The following is a 13,992-nucleotide window of genomic DNA, read 5'->3' as shown; positions in this document are numbered from 1 at the left end:
TTTTAGAACAAAGAATGGAACGTGTAGAAACAAGACAAGAAGGAAGTCAGAAGCCAGTTAGGTCTGATGGTTAAGGCACCAGGCTAGGAAAAAAATAATAATACCGGGGATTCTAGGCCCACCTGAGTCATGAAAGCCAGCTGGGTGACCTTGGGCCAGTCATTCTCTCTCAATCCAACCCACCTCACAGAGGAGTTGTGAGAAAAATAGGAGGGAGGTGTGTTGGAGATGCTTGCCACCTTGTTTGTAAAAAATAATAAAAAGGATACAAATAACTAAATAAATGCATACATAAAGCGGGAATAAGCTGAAGTCCCTTGCACTTCCTTCCACTTTTTTTCCAGAGGATTTAATTTCTGTCCCGAACAGATTTCAGGGAAGACCAAAGGCTGTAGCGGGTAAGTGTACAGTAATTAGGTTGTGCTCAATTCTTCATAGGATTGTTTAGACAGTTTCTGGGTTTAACAATATGCTTTGGCCACAATATAAGCTGATTTTGGTTTACCAGATTGTGTGGAACCAACCAACTATAGCTTATTCAAGAAATCATGGTAAAATCATGCCATGGCTTAGTCTGTAATACAGACACAGCTAGTACATGCAAAATACTTCAAGCGTTTGCTGAATTGGCATGAAACCATAGAAGCCTTTCAGAAGCTGGTCTTCATACACCTTGCTAAGCCATGGTTTGACTAAATCAAATGTGACCAAATTCACATGGCCTCTAAAAGCCATAAGTAAAAAAAAAAAAACCCACGTTGTGAGCTACCGGAAAAAATCAAAAATCAAAATTTGAACCACAGTTGTCAAAGATAAATGGTTTGGGGGATACATATGATTGATATTTTCCATTCTTTCTTCCCAGGGTGGCCTTGGGCTCTTTGTCCAGCTGATGCCTATCCTCATTCTCATCATTGTGTCTGCCCTCAGCCAGATGATGGTCTCCAGTCCACCTTACAGTTTGAGTCACAGGCCGTTAGTGACTATTATTCTTGTTCCTATTAGTTAATTTGGGTAGAAGGATTTCAGGAAAGACTTAAGAGCAAAGCTTATATTTACCAGTGTTTGGTGTTCTTTGGTGTGTTTTTCCCCCCGTCTCTCTCTTTGTTTCTCTTGGTTTCACGCCATGCCTGCTGGGATAAGATTGCTTAAAGTATTTATGTGGTAAACATTTACATGTAAATTATAGCACTTCACAATCTATGGGAGTAGGACTCACTTAGTTGAAACCTGACCCAGCCTATCGTCTCTCATAAAGGGTACTATTTCACAAAGAAGCATTTTTGTGGCATCTGAAATCCTCCACAGATGGACTGTGAAGATACATGATATCAACCATGTAATTAGATGGATGCCTTTTGGCTGCCATTTTCTGGGTCAGGAAATCCTTAGTGTGCAATTTTTTCTGGCATCTCTAAATGCTGACAATGACAGAAGCAGAGAATATAAGGTAGAGTACATTGAGTACATTGAGTACTACACCTACCTTATAGGTGTAGTGTTATAGCCCTGGAGTTTCCATATATGTCAGAAAAAGCAACTCTCTGAATTCCAGGAAGTATTCCTGATGCCAGGAAGGATGGGCCCTATTCATGAAAATTGTCCCAAGTAGAAAAGCAAGGATCTTCTGTAAGAATGAGCTGCCCCCTCATTATACAGTGTGAAGGTCTTTAGGTGATTTTTAAGTCTGGCAGAAGTCTGCCTGTTGTTGTGCAATTGTCAGTTTTACTGACGGATTGACATGCAGGATTGACGAAGGTAAGGCGGGACATATTGCCTGCAAAAAAAGTACTTCTCATTCTGTGAGGACAAGATTTTTGGATATTAAGGCTGTGGGTGCTTTTCCATTCTTTCCACGCTGTCATTGTTCAGTGGTGACTTGGAAGCTGGAACCTTGAGGCATAATCTGATTTCTCTCTGGGACCTTCTCCATTCTGGCCTTGAATCAGCCAGAAGGAAAAGAAATTCGGGCACTCAAGTCACAACTAATAGGCATAAAGTAATATATTGCATAACTCTTGTATGTTGTGTTGCACGTTAGGATGCCCCCCCTGCTTAGCTATGTTTTAGGAAATGTTGACTGCACAAAAATTCTATTCTTTAAGGAGTTGGTTAGGTGTGAGTTTCCCATATGAGGTGTCATTTTAAGGTGATTTTTTTTAAAAAAAGATAAACTATGCATTCAAATTGGCATTTTTAAACCATCAAGTTTGACATCCTTACGCTAGTTGCTCAAATTGAAATAGCACATTTTTATGATAAAATACTTGTTTTTGAACCAAACTGGTATAGTCATCTTTTAGTTTGCGGTTCAAATTTCGTAAGTGTTGCATTTCTTGAATATCTAATTCCAAAGCTGAACTCAGATCTCAAAGCACTGGCTCAACAAATCGGCTTTGGAATTCAGCATTTAAGAAATGCAGAATTTATGGATGTATTCTCCCAAACTGGAAGCTGACTATCCCAATCAACTTTGTCCCAAAATCCATAAAAAAGAAATATTTTGCCAGAAAAAAAATGTGCATTTTCAATTTTGAAATCTGAACACCTGGAACAAAGGATTTTAAAACTTGAACATTTTTAAAGTGCAGTTGTTAAAAACTGTTTGTTGCATTGTCATTCTTTGAAGGTCCCTCCTTCTCTAGCTATTCATGGCAACATCTTGCTGTGATCTTCCATAGATTTTTATCAGCTGATGGCATGACTGCATAGGCCCTTGTGTAAGACTGCAGATTTGATAAAAGCTCTTGGTAGCTTTCCATGTCATACTCTGGAAGAAACCAGGGTATTTCCCTATGTCTTTACATATGGAAGTCCTCTTCTTCCTGAAACTCACGAGGGACCTTTCCTTTATTCAATCTATATCTCCTCCCTCAATAGCTTGCTTGCTTGATAATTTATGATTAGTCTTAGGACCATAATGGGAAAAAGTAAATGTAGGACCTAGTTGTAGGATAAAATAGATCAGAGGTCTTCAAACTTGGCCCCTTTATGACTCATGGACGTCAACTCCCAGAATTTCTCAGCCAGGCATGCTGGCTGAGGAATTCTGGGAGTTGAAGTCCATGAGTCATAAAAGGGCCGAGTTTGAAGACCCCTGAAATAGATAATAGAAAATACAGTAATAAAATACAGACATGGTAAGAACAGACATTCAGATAAATATATCACCTTTACAGGATATAATGAGTTCTTAGCTCAATGGCCTTAACTGTAAATTTGGCAGATTTGCTCACAATGTATACATTATAGCAGGGGTCTTCAAACTTGGCCCTTTTATGACTTGTGGACCTCAACTCCCAGAATTCCTCAGCCAGGCACACTGACTGAAGAATTCTGGGAGTTGAAGTCCACAAGTCATAAAAGGGCCAAGTTTGAGGACCCCTGCATTATAGGAATAAGAAGGAATAAGACAACCTGAGATCCAGATCCCAGTGGGCTGTTCTTTCAAGTAGGGCTGTTAAATACCTAAGCCTAAGAGGGGCATGTCAGTCAAGCAAAACATGAGCAATCTCATGTACTGTATGTAATAACAAGGTATATAATGGCTGGGGCACTGCATGTACGCATTCTTTCATGATTATGGCAGGTGATAGAAGTGTCCATATTTGGCCATGGAATTCAAATCGTGTTCTAGACTAGTCCTTGAGAATTGTGTCAAAACACATTGATAGGTATTTTTCGAATTGAAAAAGAATTTTCTTCTTAGCCAACCATTTTTTTTCTTTGCCAATCACTCCATTTCATTTTGCACACTGGTATCTGGGGCTCTGTATTTAAACATTGCCAGTAAAGAAGAATATGTGTAGCTCATGGTTGAAAGGAGGGGTGCTCTCTGAGCCTGGTTGGTTTTCTTGCAGACATTTCATTACCCAAACTAGGTGACATCATCATTGCTGATTGATGTTACCTAGTTTGGATAAGAAAACGTCTGCAAGAAAACATCCATGTGACCTCCCCCGTCACAAAATCTATTGACCGCACGAAGCCCTTATAATCAAAGGAATACTGACATCCTCTAAACTCCGCTGACAATGTTACCTAGCCGGGTAAGGAAACGTTCAGAAACCAGCCCACAAGCTTGGAGAATGAAGCTACACCCGAGCTAGAGATATTCGCCACCATCCCAAAACAGCCAAACTCGGAGAGCACCAAGGACCCCTCATTAAAAATTTCCCTTGCCTGGCAGACAGTTGAGAGTAAATATTGGGTGTGAAATAGCGTTAATAAGTCACAGAATTGGGCTGAGCCATACTTCTCTGATCTGCCATACATATTCGGGGTAGCCTATCAGGATACATTGATTAGATTCTCTTGTCAGCACGTGAAAACTTTATTATTGTCTATGCTTGGAGCGGATGGATACCTGTTTCTGCGTCGGTCGCATGGGATGATGCGTTCATATCAATTCCCAGTGTGCTTCTTTTAAAAAAAAAAGAGTCTGAACTTGTTCAAGTGAGGTGACTTGTAAGCCCCCCCCAATCTTTCCCCAATAGAGACTTGAAAGGGAAACCAAATGTATCAAGTGCAACTGGCTCATCGCAAATAAAATCGACAGGCAGTAGTCACACCGGTGACAGCTCATATTTGTGTAAATTGCTAACAAAGAATTAAGGGAGACTGATATGCATTTCAAACTTATTAGTTTTCATCAGTCAGCCATACCCTTCTGAGATTCGAACCTGGGCTGATTGCACATTAGGCAGTTGTTTTCACCTCTAGGCCACAGGATCTCTCTCGCTTTGTTAGCTTGAGAAGCAAGGGGAGATATGTGTCAAATGCTTGTTAACTATTTAGATTACCTTGCATAATCCCATTTATATCCCGCCCTTCTCCGAAGACTCAGGGCGGCTTACAATCTAAGAAGCACAAATCAATGTGCTTAGCAATATAGCAGACAATAATAGACCAATGTATATGGATAGCCAGGAGAGGGCAATGCTGCCTTACCAGTTCTCTCTTTGAAGCAGACAAGGCTGTTAGGAGAACTTGAATTTGCCAGCTGTGTTGGAGGGAGGAAAATGTAATGCTGCTAAAAAGGCTTGGAATTCAGCCATTAAGTGGTAGATTTAATCCCTGTTTAGATTATCACTCAGGTAAACAAACCTGTCAGATGGGGAAAAAAAAGATTTGTCTCCAATTCCCCCTGCATAATGCTTGTCTGTCTGTCTGTCTTGGGTTAAGAGGTCATCTTCTGACAAGGCCCAGGGCACTAAACTATTTCATTCTGGATGGCATTAATGGGGGAGGTGGGTATGAACATGATGTACACGTAGGCAGCCAACCAGAGATTTAAATGTCTGTTGCAGAAGAAGAAGAAGAAAAATCCAGTTTCTAGAAATTTCACCATGTACGCGATGCAGGAGAATGATTTAAGGAGCAAATACATTTTTGTTTTAAATAAAAAAATATGGATGCTTATCTCATTCAGGAGGAAACAGCAGCCCTTTGTTTGAAACAGTGCTGTCTCTGCAGGGTTGGGGATGAGGTATAAGGGTAGGTGGGATGGAATTCCTAAACTAGGCTAGGAATCTGAGAACAGTGGATTGCTGTCCATTGTTAAAAGCCAAAAGCACTGTTTCTTTGTAAAAAAATCTAAAAAGTAGACTTGCAAGAAAAAGTACTCTTAAATATCTTGAAATTAGACACGATAAGAGTAAAATAAACGGATAGAGCTAAGCCTAATGTAGAGTGATAGACATTTCTTCTGTAAAAACAAATATTTTTGTAACTTCTCGCTCAACCATCATCTTGACATTTTTCTGTAACAATGAGAGTCAGCACTTCGCTCTTCTGAAACGGAGGGATTCTGAACTCAGGATACCGAGAACTGGATCTAGCTTTGCATAAAAACATGGCTTCTGATCTGAAACAAAGAGAACGAATAATTTGCATGGCGCAAACTGGGGGGACAATGAAGACAAGGCAGTTAGTGATTTGCAAAGCCTGATTAGATTATCATTGCTGTCCCAAGGGCTTATACATAGGCTTGACTGCATTAAAAGTGTTTACTAAACATAGGTGCACCTTTTAAGAGCAACTAATTTCTCACGTCAAGTGCGGAGAAACCTGGGGGGGGGGGGAAGGCCTGTAGACATTCTGTAACGTGAGAATTACAGAATATTTTCAGTAAGAGTCTTCTCAGCAGATTACTTAATCTAGCTCCGTAGCACGGAGATTGGGTTTTCTTTTTTCTCTTTCCAAAATAATAAGGTGAGCTCGATCTCTTTTCAAGTTAGCACAAGCTTTTTCTTTTCGGGCTCCCTGGCTTAAGAGACGAAAGCGCCCCCCCCCCCCCCCCGTTGCTTCAGCCATGAGAAACCAATTGTATGTAACAGGAACATGTCTGTCTAGTTCTGAGCATCTGCAGTAGGTTCGTTCAGACCTTTCCTTACTGGTGACGTGCTTCAGCTTGCAGACCAAAGGCCTACATTGAAAATGGTTGGCAGCAGGTCTCTGGGATGTCAAGGACATTGGAAAGAGGTGACAAAATGGGATTTTCAGGGACAACCCGTTGAGATCATGAAGAGACCGTTGAGGCAGTCCCCTTCCTCTATTCCAAATCACATTCATTATTCTCCCACAAAAGCTTATGTTCACTAATTATCCACTGTTAGGCTCATTCCATCCTCATTACATTTTTCCCTTCCTGTGAAGGGAAACAACATGCTCTTAAGCTTTACATTGTGTGGATAATCTACAGTAGCCCAGTTTATGGATAATCTATCTTGATTCTCCTTAAAGGGACTGACAACTGTCCTGTTCTTGCAGGAGCAAGCACGGCAGAGGATAAAGGAAGATTTTGGTATCAAGAGTTTGCTTTTGGGTGGGATCGGCTGTTATGGGGGCTTTGGTCTCCTTATCCAAAAATTCTCCTTTGCGTGTAGGTGTGCAATTTTGACCAGTTGCTTTTGTCCTCTTTCCCCCCCCAGGTCTGTTGGCCATGTATTTAAACGGACGACTGAGCATTTGAAAGTGTCTTACTATGTAGGTGACAGCTTTGCGGAAGAATACACAGGCACAAATCTTAAAAATGTAGAGAGGAGCGTGGAAGACGATTATATTGCAAACCTCAGAAATAACTGTTGGAAAGAAAAACAGCAGAGTGAGTAGCCCGGCTTTTCAGACATTAGACAAAGAGAGAGGCAGGGTCAAGGCATTGTAAACTGCATGTCAAGAAATTCTGTATTACCACTTGCTTATTTATTGTATTGATCTTCCATTCCTGTAAATTGCGCCTCACAAAGATGTTGGAAAGGGGTTATTGGTGGTTAAAATGAAGCCACCTGTACAAGTGAGACGCCTTTGACAATTTAGCTGTTGCGGTTCAAGTGTTATTTATGTGGGCACACATGTGCCAACAGACCCTGCAAACAGCCATGTGAGCCTGCCAGAGGATACAGTGTATTTATGCTTGTGGGAAGAATGTTTGACTTGTGCTTACATGTCTTGCAAAGCGATCCTTTCAAATGCTTGATACAGCCCTATTGATCATTACGGTGTGGCCTAATTTTATTGTCCTGCTTCCCAAACTTAGAGTTCAAAATATCCAAATGGAACAGCAGTTCCCAAGCTTTCCACCTTTGCACTCACCTCCTTCTGAAATTCTTCTTAAGCTATGCTTTAATTACAAAAAAGAGCCTTGGTGGAGCAGTGGGCTAATGCCTCCTTAAGTAACACCAGCTGCCTGCAATTGGTGCAGGTTCAAATCCCACCAGGCTCAAGGTTGACTCAGCCTTCCATCCTTCTGAGGTAGGTAAAATGAGGACCCAGATTGTTGGGGGCAATAAGATGACTTTGTAATAATGCCGCTGGGGGGGGGGCTAATAAGCAGGCATATACATAGAATGAAGGCTATTGCTAAGCACATTGATTTGTGCTTTAGACTGTAAGCCACCCTGAGTCTTCGGAGAAGGGAGGGATATAAATGGGATTTTTAAAAAAAACAAAAAACACACCATCTGGAGCAGGGTTTAGCAGTGGATAAATATTTTTCGCAACTCCTTTGCAGCTCCCGGCTCAAGATGGGATGTGACAAAATGAGGGGACCATATACTCTCTCCAGGGAAATCCAGAAAGTGTATCAGAAATGCAGTACAAACTAAAGAGAAAAGTTGCAGCTGTCTGGACTGTTACTTTTAATTATTTGGATTTCTTCTTTTACAGAGGAAGGCTTACTTTACCGGGCACGTTATTTTGGTGATTCAGATCTATATCAGAGAGCGCAAAAGATGGGCACACCCAGCTGTACCAGACTGTCTGAAGTTCAAGCATCGATGCATGGATAGCTGTTGCAGAAAGAGTCCATAGAGACCTAAGTAAGAGCTGGTGGTTTCTATTTCTGGAAACTGGGAATTTGGTTTAGGAATACTAATTTTCCAGCATAATTTAGAATCCAAAGCTATTTTCATATTTTATGCTACATCATGGTTAGTTTTATCAGGGTTAGCCAAACAAGCAAGCATTAGTCTTCCAGACCAAAAAAAAAAAAAGGCACCTCTTTGGTCATACTTAGATCGTCCTCTCCATTCTTAGCAGCATTTCCTTTGCATCTCTGAAGTAGTTTCATGTTTGGTTTGGGTGCAAAACAAACTGGGAATAAACAAAATGCTCCTATTTACATGTCACACTAAGCCATAGATATAGTTTGAAAGCCAACATAAATCATGGTTTCAGTGGTTTATTGCCTAAATCTATATCTATATATATATAAAGGTTCCCCCGCACATGCGTGCTAGTCGTTTCCAACTCTAGGGGCCGGTGCTCATCTCCGTTTCAAAGCCAAAGAGCCAGCGCTTGTCTGAGGACGTCTCCGTGGTCATGTGGCCGGCATGACTAGACGCCAAAGGCGCATGGAACACTGTTACCTTCCCACCGTAGTGGTCCCTATTTTTCGAACTGCTAGGTTGGCAGAAGCTGGGACGAGTAACAGGCGCTCACTCTGTTACGCGGCACTCGGGATTCGACCCGCCAAACTGCCGACCTTCTGATCGACAAGCTCAGCGTCCTAACCCACTGAGCCACCGCGTCCCTTAATAAAAGGATACAAATAACTAAATAAATACATACATGCTGAGGGGAAAGGGAGAGGTTTCCAAGCTGAGCCATGCTGGCTCAGGAATTCTGGGAGTTGAAGTCCACCCGTCATAAAAGAGCCAAGGTTGCCTACCCCTGTATATACTGGAGTCTTCCAGGGCTTTTCCCTCCCTCCCTGCCAGCTAGAAGTGAGCCAGATTGATGACCATTGATCCGGTGTAACCAGGCTGAAAACTAACTAATCTTTGCTCGCATAACTTTTTGTTCTTTTTCTTCCTATGGCATGTGTTTTATTTTGAGTGAGGAAATGGCACAAGAAGAGTTAGGATGCAACTGGGATGTGTTCGACATATTGGTCTTCCATGCTAAACAAACACACTCACCCCCCCTTTTTTTTTCTGGAACAGGTTTGACTTGAATTTCAGGCGAACCATCCCAGCCATAGCTAAGCTTCCTTAGTGAGAAAAAAGATTTTAGTCATTTTTTTAAAAAAGAAATGTAGAGAGGCTTAGCAGACCTCTGTTTAAGGCACCCTATACATCTGAGGCTGCTACAGATAAAGCACTGTGACTTTTTGTGTAAGACTTGTCCGTTCCTAAGAACAATGTTTTGAATGTTTGATGTGTGTTTTGAGGACAAAGGGACAAACATTTGAAAAACACCTGAGCAGCCTTCTACAGAGTATTTAGTCTTGCACTTGTCTGCAGTGATAGTCTCTTCACTGACAAGTGTTCCTTTTCAGGGGTACCCATAAAAGGGGAGCAAAATAGTCAAGATGGCAGAAATTCATACAACTGTGTGATTGAAGCAGCTCCAGTTTTTAGATTCGGTTAGATTAGATAACCTTTATTGTCATCTTTTTCCTGCGGGCACAATGGCACACATTAAAAATGAAATTTTGTAGGCATTCAAGGGGCCTGGCTTCAGTCAGTGCGGTCACAGCCATCTTGACCCTTTTTTTGTTTTTAAACCTTACCCTGCAGATACCCTGTTAATGCATTTCATTTCAACGTTTAAAGATTAAAAAAAAAGTAAGAATGAGCTTCTAAATCAGGGGTGTCAAACTCAATTTCATTGAGGGCCGCATCAGCATTGCGGTTGCCCTCAGGGGGCCGGGTGGGTGTGGCCTACTGGGTGGGCGTGGCTACAGTGCGTATGGCCTACTGGGTGGGCGTGGCCAGCTCTACATCGTTCGCATCGAGGGTGCCTATGGGGGCCTGGGCAGGAGTGGGACAGATCTGGGGGTCTCTGGCAGAAGGAGGGTCTCTGGGCCAGGGCCAAGGCAGTGGGGGCCGTTCCCTCACTTTCCAGGATGGCTTCGCGGGCCACATGAAACCACTTCGCGGGCTGGATCCGGCCCCCGGGCCTTGTGTTTGACATGTCTGTTCTAAATTAACATTTCCAGTTTATGCCACTCTCTTCTTTAAATGGAAGTGCCGGGTCCCGTTACCCTTGTAATTGACTGTCGACTGATGCTTCTGCTGTTTTTCTCCTCAGACTCTTCAAACGCCTGAAGACTTTGGAGGAAGTGCACTGAGCCAAGAAGACAGACTTTCTATTTAAAGAATCAGTCCTTAAATTAAAATGGCATCGGAGTATTAACAACGCACAACTGCCCTCTCCTCTCTTTCTCTGTCCAGCGTTACACTTGAACATCTCTTAAAGGAGGGAAAAGACGGCTGGTCTTTTTTTTTCTCCCTCTCTCTCCCTCTCCCATCCCCCAAAGGATCCCCCTTCCCCTGGGAACAGTTGTCGAGTTGCTTTGGTTTCCTTTCGTGAGATCTGCCGAAAATCAGGAGCGGTGGAGAAAGTTCTGCAATTGCACTAGTCACTTCAGAGAGCTGAGGGAGGAACTGGAAGAGCTAGAAATTAAAACAAAAATTAATTTTAAAAGACACTATTTAGAATTTAACTTACCATTGTAAATACGTTGTACTTCTAAACTATGCAGGGATAGAATTAAATTATTTCATTCTTTTTCTTTTTTCTTTTTTTTTCCTTTTTCTTGTTTCTTTTCTTTTTTTGCTGAACTTCATAATCCAGCATCTCTGAATTCTAGCTTCTTCTTTTTTTTTCCCCCCCTGCCTGGGCCCTCACTCTCTTTTTTGGCCCAATGTCCTGTTTTCTATCAATGGCAATCTTATCTGACAATAGAAATGTTTTATATTTTATAATGGCTTCTACTTTCTGGGGTCGGGGGGGGGGGGAGGAGGGGAAGAAAGTAAATTCACAGACCCTGAAAACTCTTTCCTTTTTTAAAAAATGTGAAATACTGAGCCCAAAAGATATATTTTCTATGGACACATTCTGACCCAGTTTTGGATTTGCAGTGTATGGCGGCTTTTGCTGAACGACTCGTTCTTCCTAATAAATGGAGAACAAATGGTCTCAAACGATCTTCAGTTCAACAAGATGGGTTTTCGCTGTGTGGACTTTTTTTTTATTTGGTTAGGTTTTGCAGACTTTTCATTTTTTTGCCTTGCAATCAGGGTTCGTTCTGCTACCCAGAGGCGTGCTATTGTCCCCCCCCCCCAGGGATGTTTCCTTCTGTCTTTTCCCCAGCTTCCCAATCAGATTTCCTGTTGTTCTACAAACTAGTATTTCTTTGACAAAATGTTGCTGCTGATTTCATTCCAGGAACCTTCTGTGCGCCGGCGTGGCCTACCAAGCAGTGATGCAGTTATGTACTTCTCCATTTGGTGCGGCTTGGATGGCCCTTCTCTATAGAGCAGGGGTGTCCAACCTTGGCAACTTTAAGACTTGTGGTTGGGGAAGTCTAGGAGTTGAAGTTCACAAGCCTTAAAGTTGCCAACTGTGAGACCCCTTGCTCTAGAGCAGGGGTCGGCAACCTCGGCTCTTTTATGACTCATGGACTTCAACTCCCAGAATTCCTGAGCCAGCTGTGCTGGCTCAGGAATTCTGGGAGTTGAAGTCCACGAGTCATAAAAGAGCCGAGGTTGCCGACCCCTGCTCTAGAGCAATGAAAGGCTGTGTAGCAACAGTGCTTATAGAGTCTGGTGAGAATCTTCCTCAGGAGAACTGGACTCTTACATCCCCTCCCTCAGGAGAGCAGGCCATCTTTCTCCAACATGATGTTGCTACTTTCCATTGTTTAAGCAACTGAAAGAGGCAAAGAATAATTCTTATTGCTTGACTGGGCTGTGAAGTCTAACTTTCATTTGAAGAAAATAAAAAGCTACACAATGCCAGACTTTTTTATCTTTTAAGTCCACACAATGCTGTCAGAAGAGCCTTAAGAGAAGTTACTTCAAAGAGCTGAGCCATTCACCAGAGTTCACAGTTAATGCTCCTACTTCCAATAAGCCTCATCATCTTGAATTAGCAGTAATCTGAAGATGCTTCCACTCCTGGAAGTAGTTTTGTGTTTTCATTAGTCAAACCAGGATTCCTTTTGCAGTCATGGATCAACTCCTACCATCAAAGCAAATCAGTACTCAGGATCAGAGTAATATGTTAAGAAATGACTTAGTTATGTCAAGGAAGTAGCATTACCGTTAATTGCTTCACACTGGAATCTTCTTTAAGTTGCTATTAGTTTTGTCCAGAAAGTTTTATATTATTTAGTTGGCAAATGTCCATCTAAAGATTTGTTCAGAATTGTTCAAGTACCAAATAAGAGCTGATGGATTAGGGACGGTCTAATAATTGTGTCCATTTCTTTGGCATTGACAAATGGATGCTGATTTGAACAGAGTTTTTCCTGTCATAAGCAGCCATCTTGATGGACACATCCACTCCATTTGTCTGCAGTCCCAAGGAGATGTCTCCACCCTCCACTGTCCCCAGAAAGCAGATCGTGGCTCAAAACCTCAACCCTGTTGATTAGCATTCAGTGATCCCTCCAGCCATTTTGAAGGATCGCTTGTCAATTACCAGCTTCTGAGTTGGCAACAGGAGCCCCAGGCCATAACAATCAGATCTTTTTGATTTTCTTAAGTAGATAGCCGGGGATGAATGAGCAACGTGCAATAAAAAGCATAGGTCTTGAAAGATATTGAAGAAAGCTGTTATTCTTAATTATATAATTGTACATCTATAAATAAAGATTTATAACATGAAAGCTTGCCCCTAGTGTTTGTGTCGCCCTACAAGCAAAGCAGAGTCGTTTTGCCAAATGCCATGATGGGTTCATTCCAGCAGCTGCCCTTAAACCAAATTGGTGCTTATTTTTAGTAATGAATACATTTATGGGTTCCACAATAGGCAGTGTATTTACAAGAATCCATAGAGATTGAGTGTTCTGCTGATCCAAATAACATAAGCCTTAGAAGCTTGTGAAAAGCTGCTATGCTGTATACTGAAAGTGGCTGTCAGGTTACCTAATGAAGAATACTCTTCCCTGATACCATTTCAACCACAATATATCCTAATATTTTAGCATTCTTAATGATACCAAGAATCCAGAGATCCCAGAGGCAACAGATTGTAACTTTGCACATAGTTAGGGAGGTGATTCCCATCATAGAAGATTGCTCTCATGCTTCCAACCAAGCAAATGGTTAATACTGCCATGGAATATAAATTAATACTGCAGAGGTGATGGAACCTACAAGCTACCTTTGGAACTGATGATTGGCATTTCTTATTAGAAATTATGTGGGGAGAAGCAGTGCTTATGCATAGTGCCTCAAACGGGATTCCAGAATGTATAGACAAGACTTTTAACCTTCCAAGGACAAAGTTAGGTGTATTAATTCTGGAGTATCTTCCTGGGATACCAAAGTGGTTGCTATCGGGTATGTTGACTGTTAAAAGGTGGTCTCTCCCCAGGCTACAGATCCAGGATGTGATAAACAGATTATCGAGACTTGTCAAGTTCATTGATCATGATTCATATTCACTAGATTGCATGGAAATGAGTAATAATCCAGGTGTTGTTATGAAAGTGTTTTGTCTGACTGAAACCCTGAAGAGGAAGGTGATAGACCTGGTAGG

General features: G+C 41.8%; 1 protein-coding gene across 2 annotated transcripts in view; it reads left to right on the top strand.

The window, feature by feature from the left end:
* DNAJB12 (DnaJ heat shock protein family (Hsp40) member B12) overlaps nt 1-11,854 on the top strand; it is a 36,613-nt gene extending 24,759 nt beyond the window's left edge. The window contains exons 7-10 of one of the 2 annotated variants that reach the window (XM_083364806.1): nt 866-975; nt 6,933-7,105; nt 8,167-8,318; nt 10,534-11,854. In XM_083364806.1, the coding sequence (XP_083220932.1) occupies nt 866-975; nt 6,933-7,105; nt 8,167-8,288 (405 nt within the window). In that variant the 3' untranslated portion in view covers nt 8,289-8,318; nt 10,534-11,854. The remainder of the gene's footprint in view (nt 1-865; nt 976-6,932; nt 7,106-8,166; nt 8,319-10,533) is intronic. The other variant, XM_083364807.1, reaches the window with a different exon arrangement.
* Nucleotides 11,855-13,992: the final 2,138 nt, after the last annotated feature.

This window comes from Vipera ursinii (assembly GCF_947247035.1).
Source record: "Vipera ursinii genome assembly, chromosome: 5".
Taxonomy (NCBI): domain Eukaryota; kingdom Metazoa; phylum Chordata; class Lepidosauria; order Squamata; family Viperidae; genus Vipera; species Vipera ursinii.
This window is presented reverse-complemented; position numbering and strand designations above follow the sequence as displayed.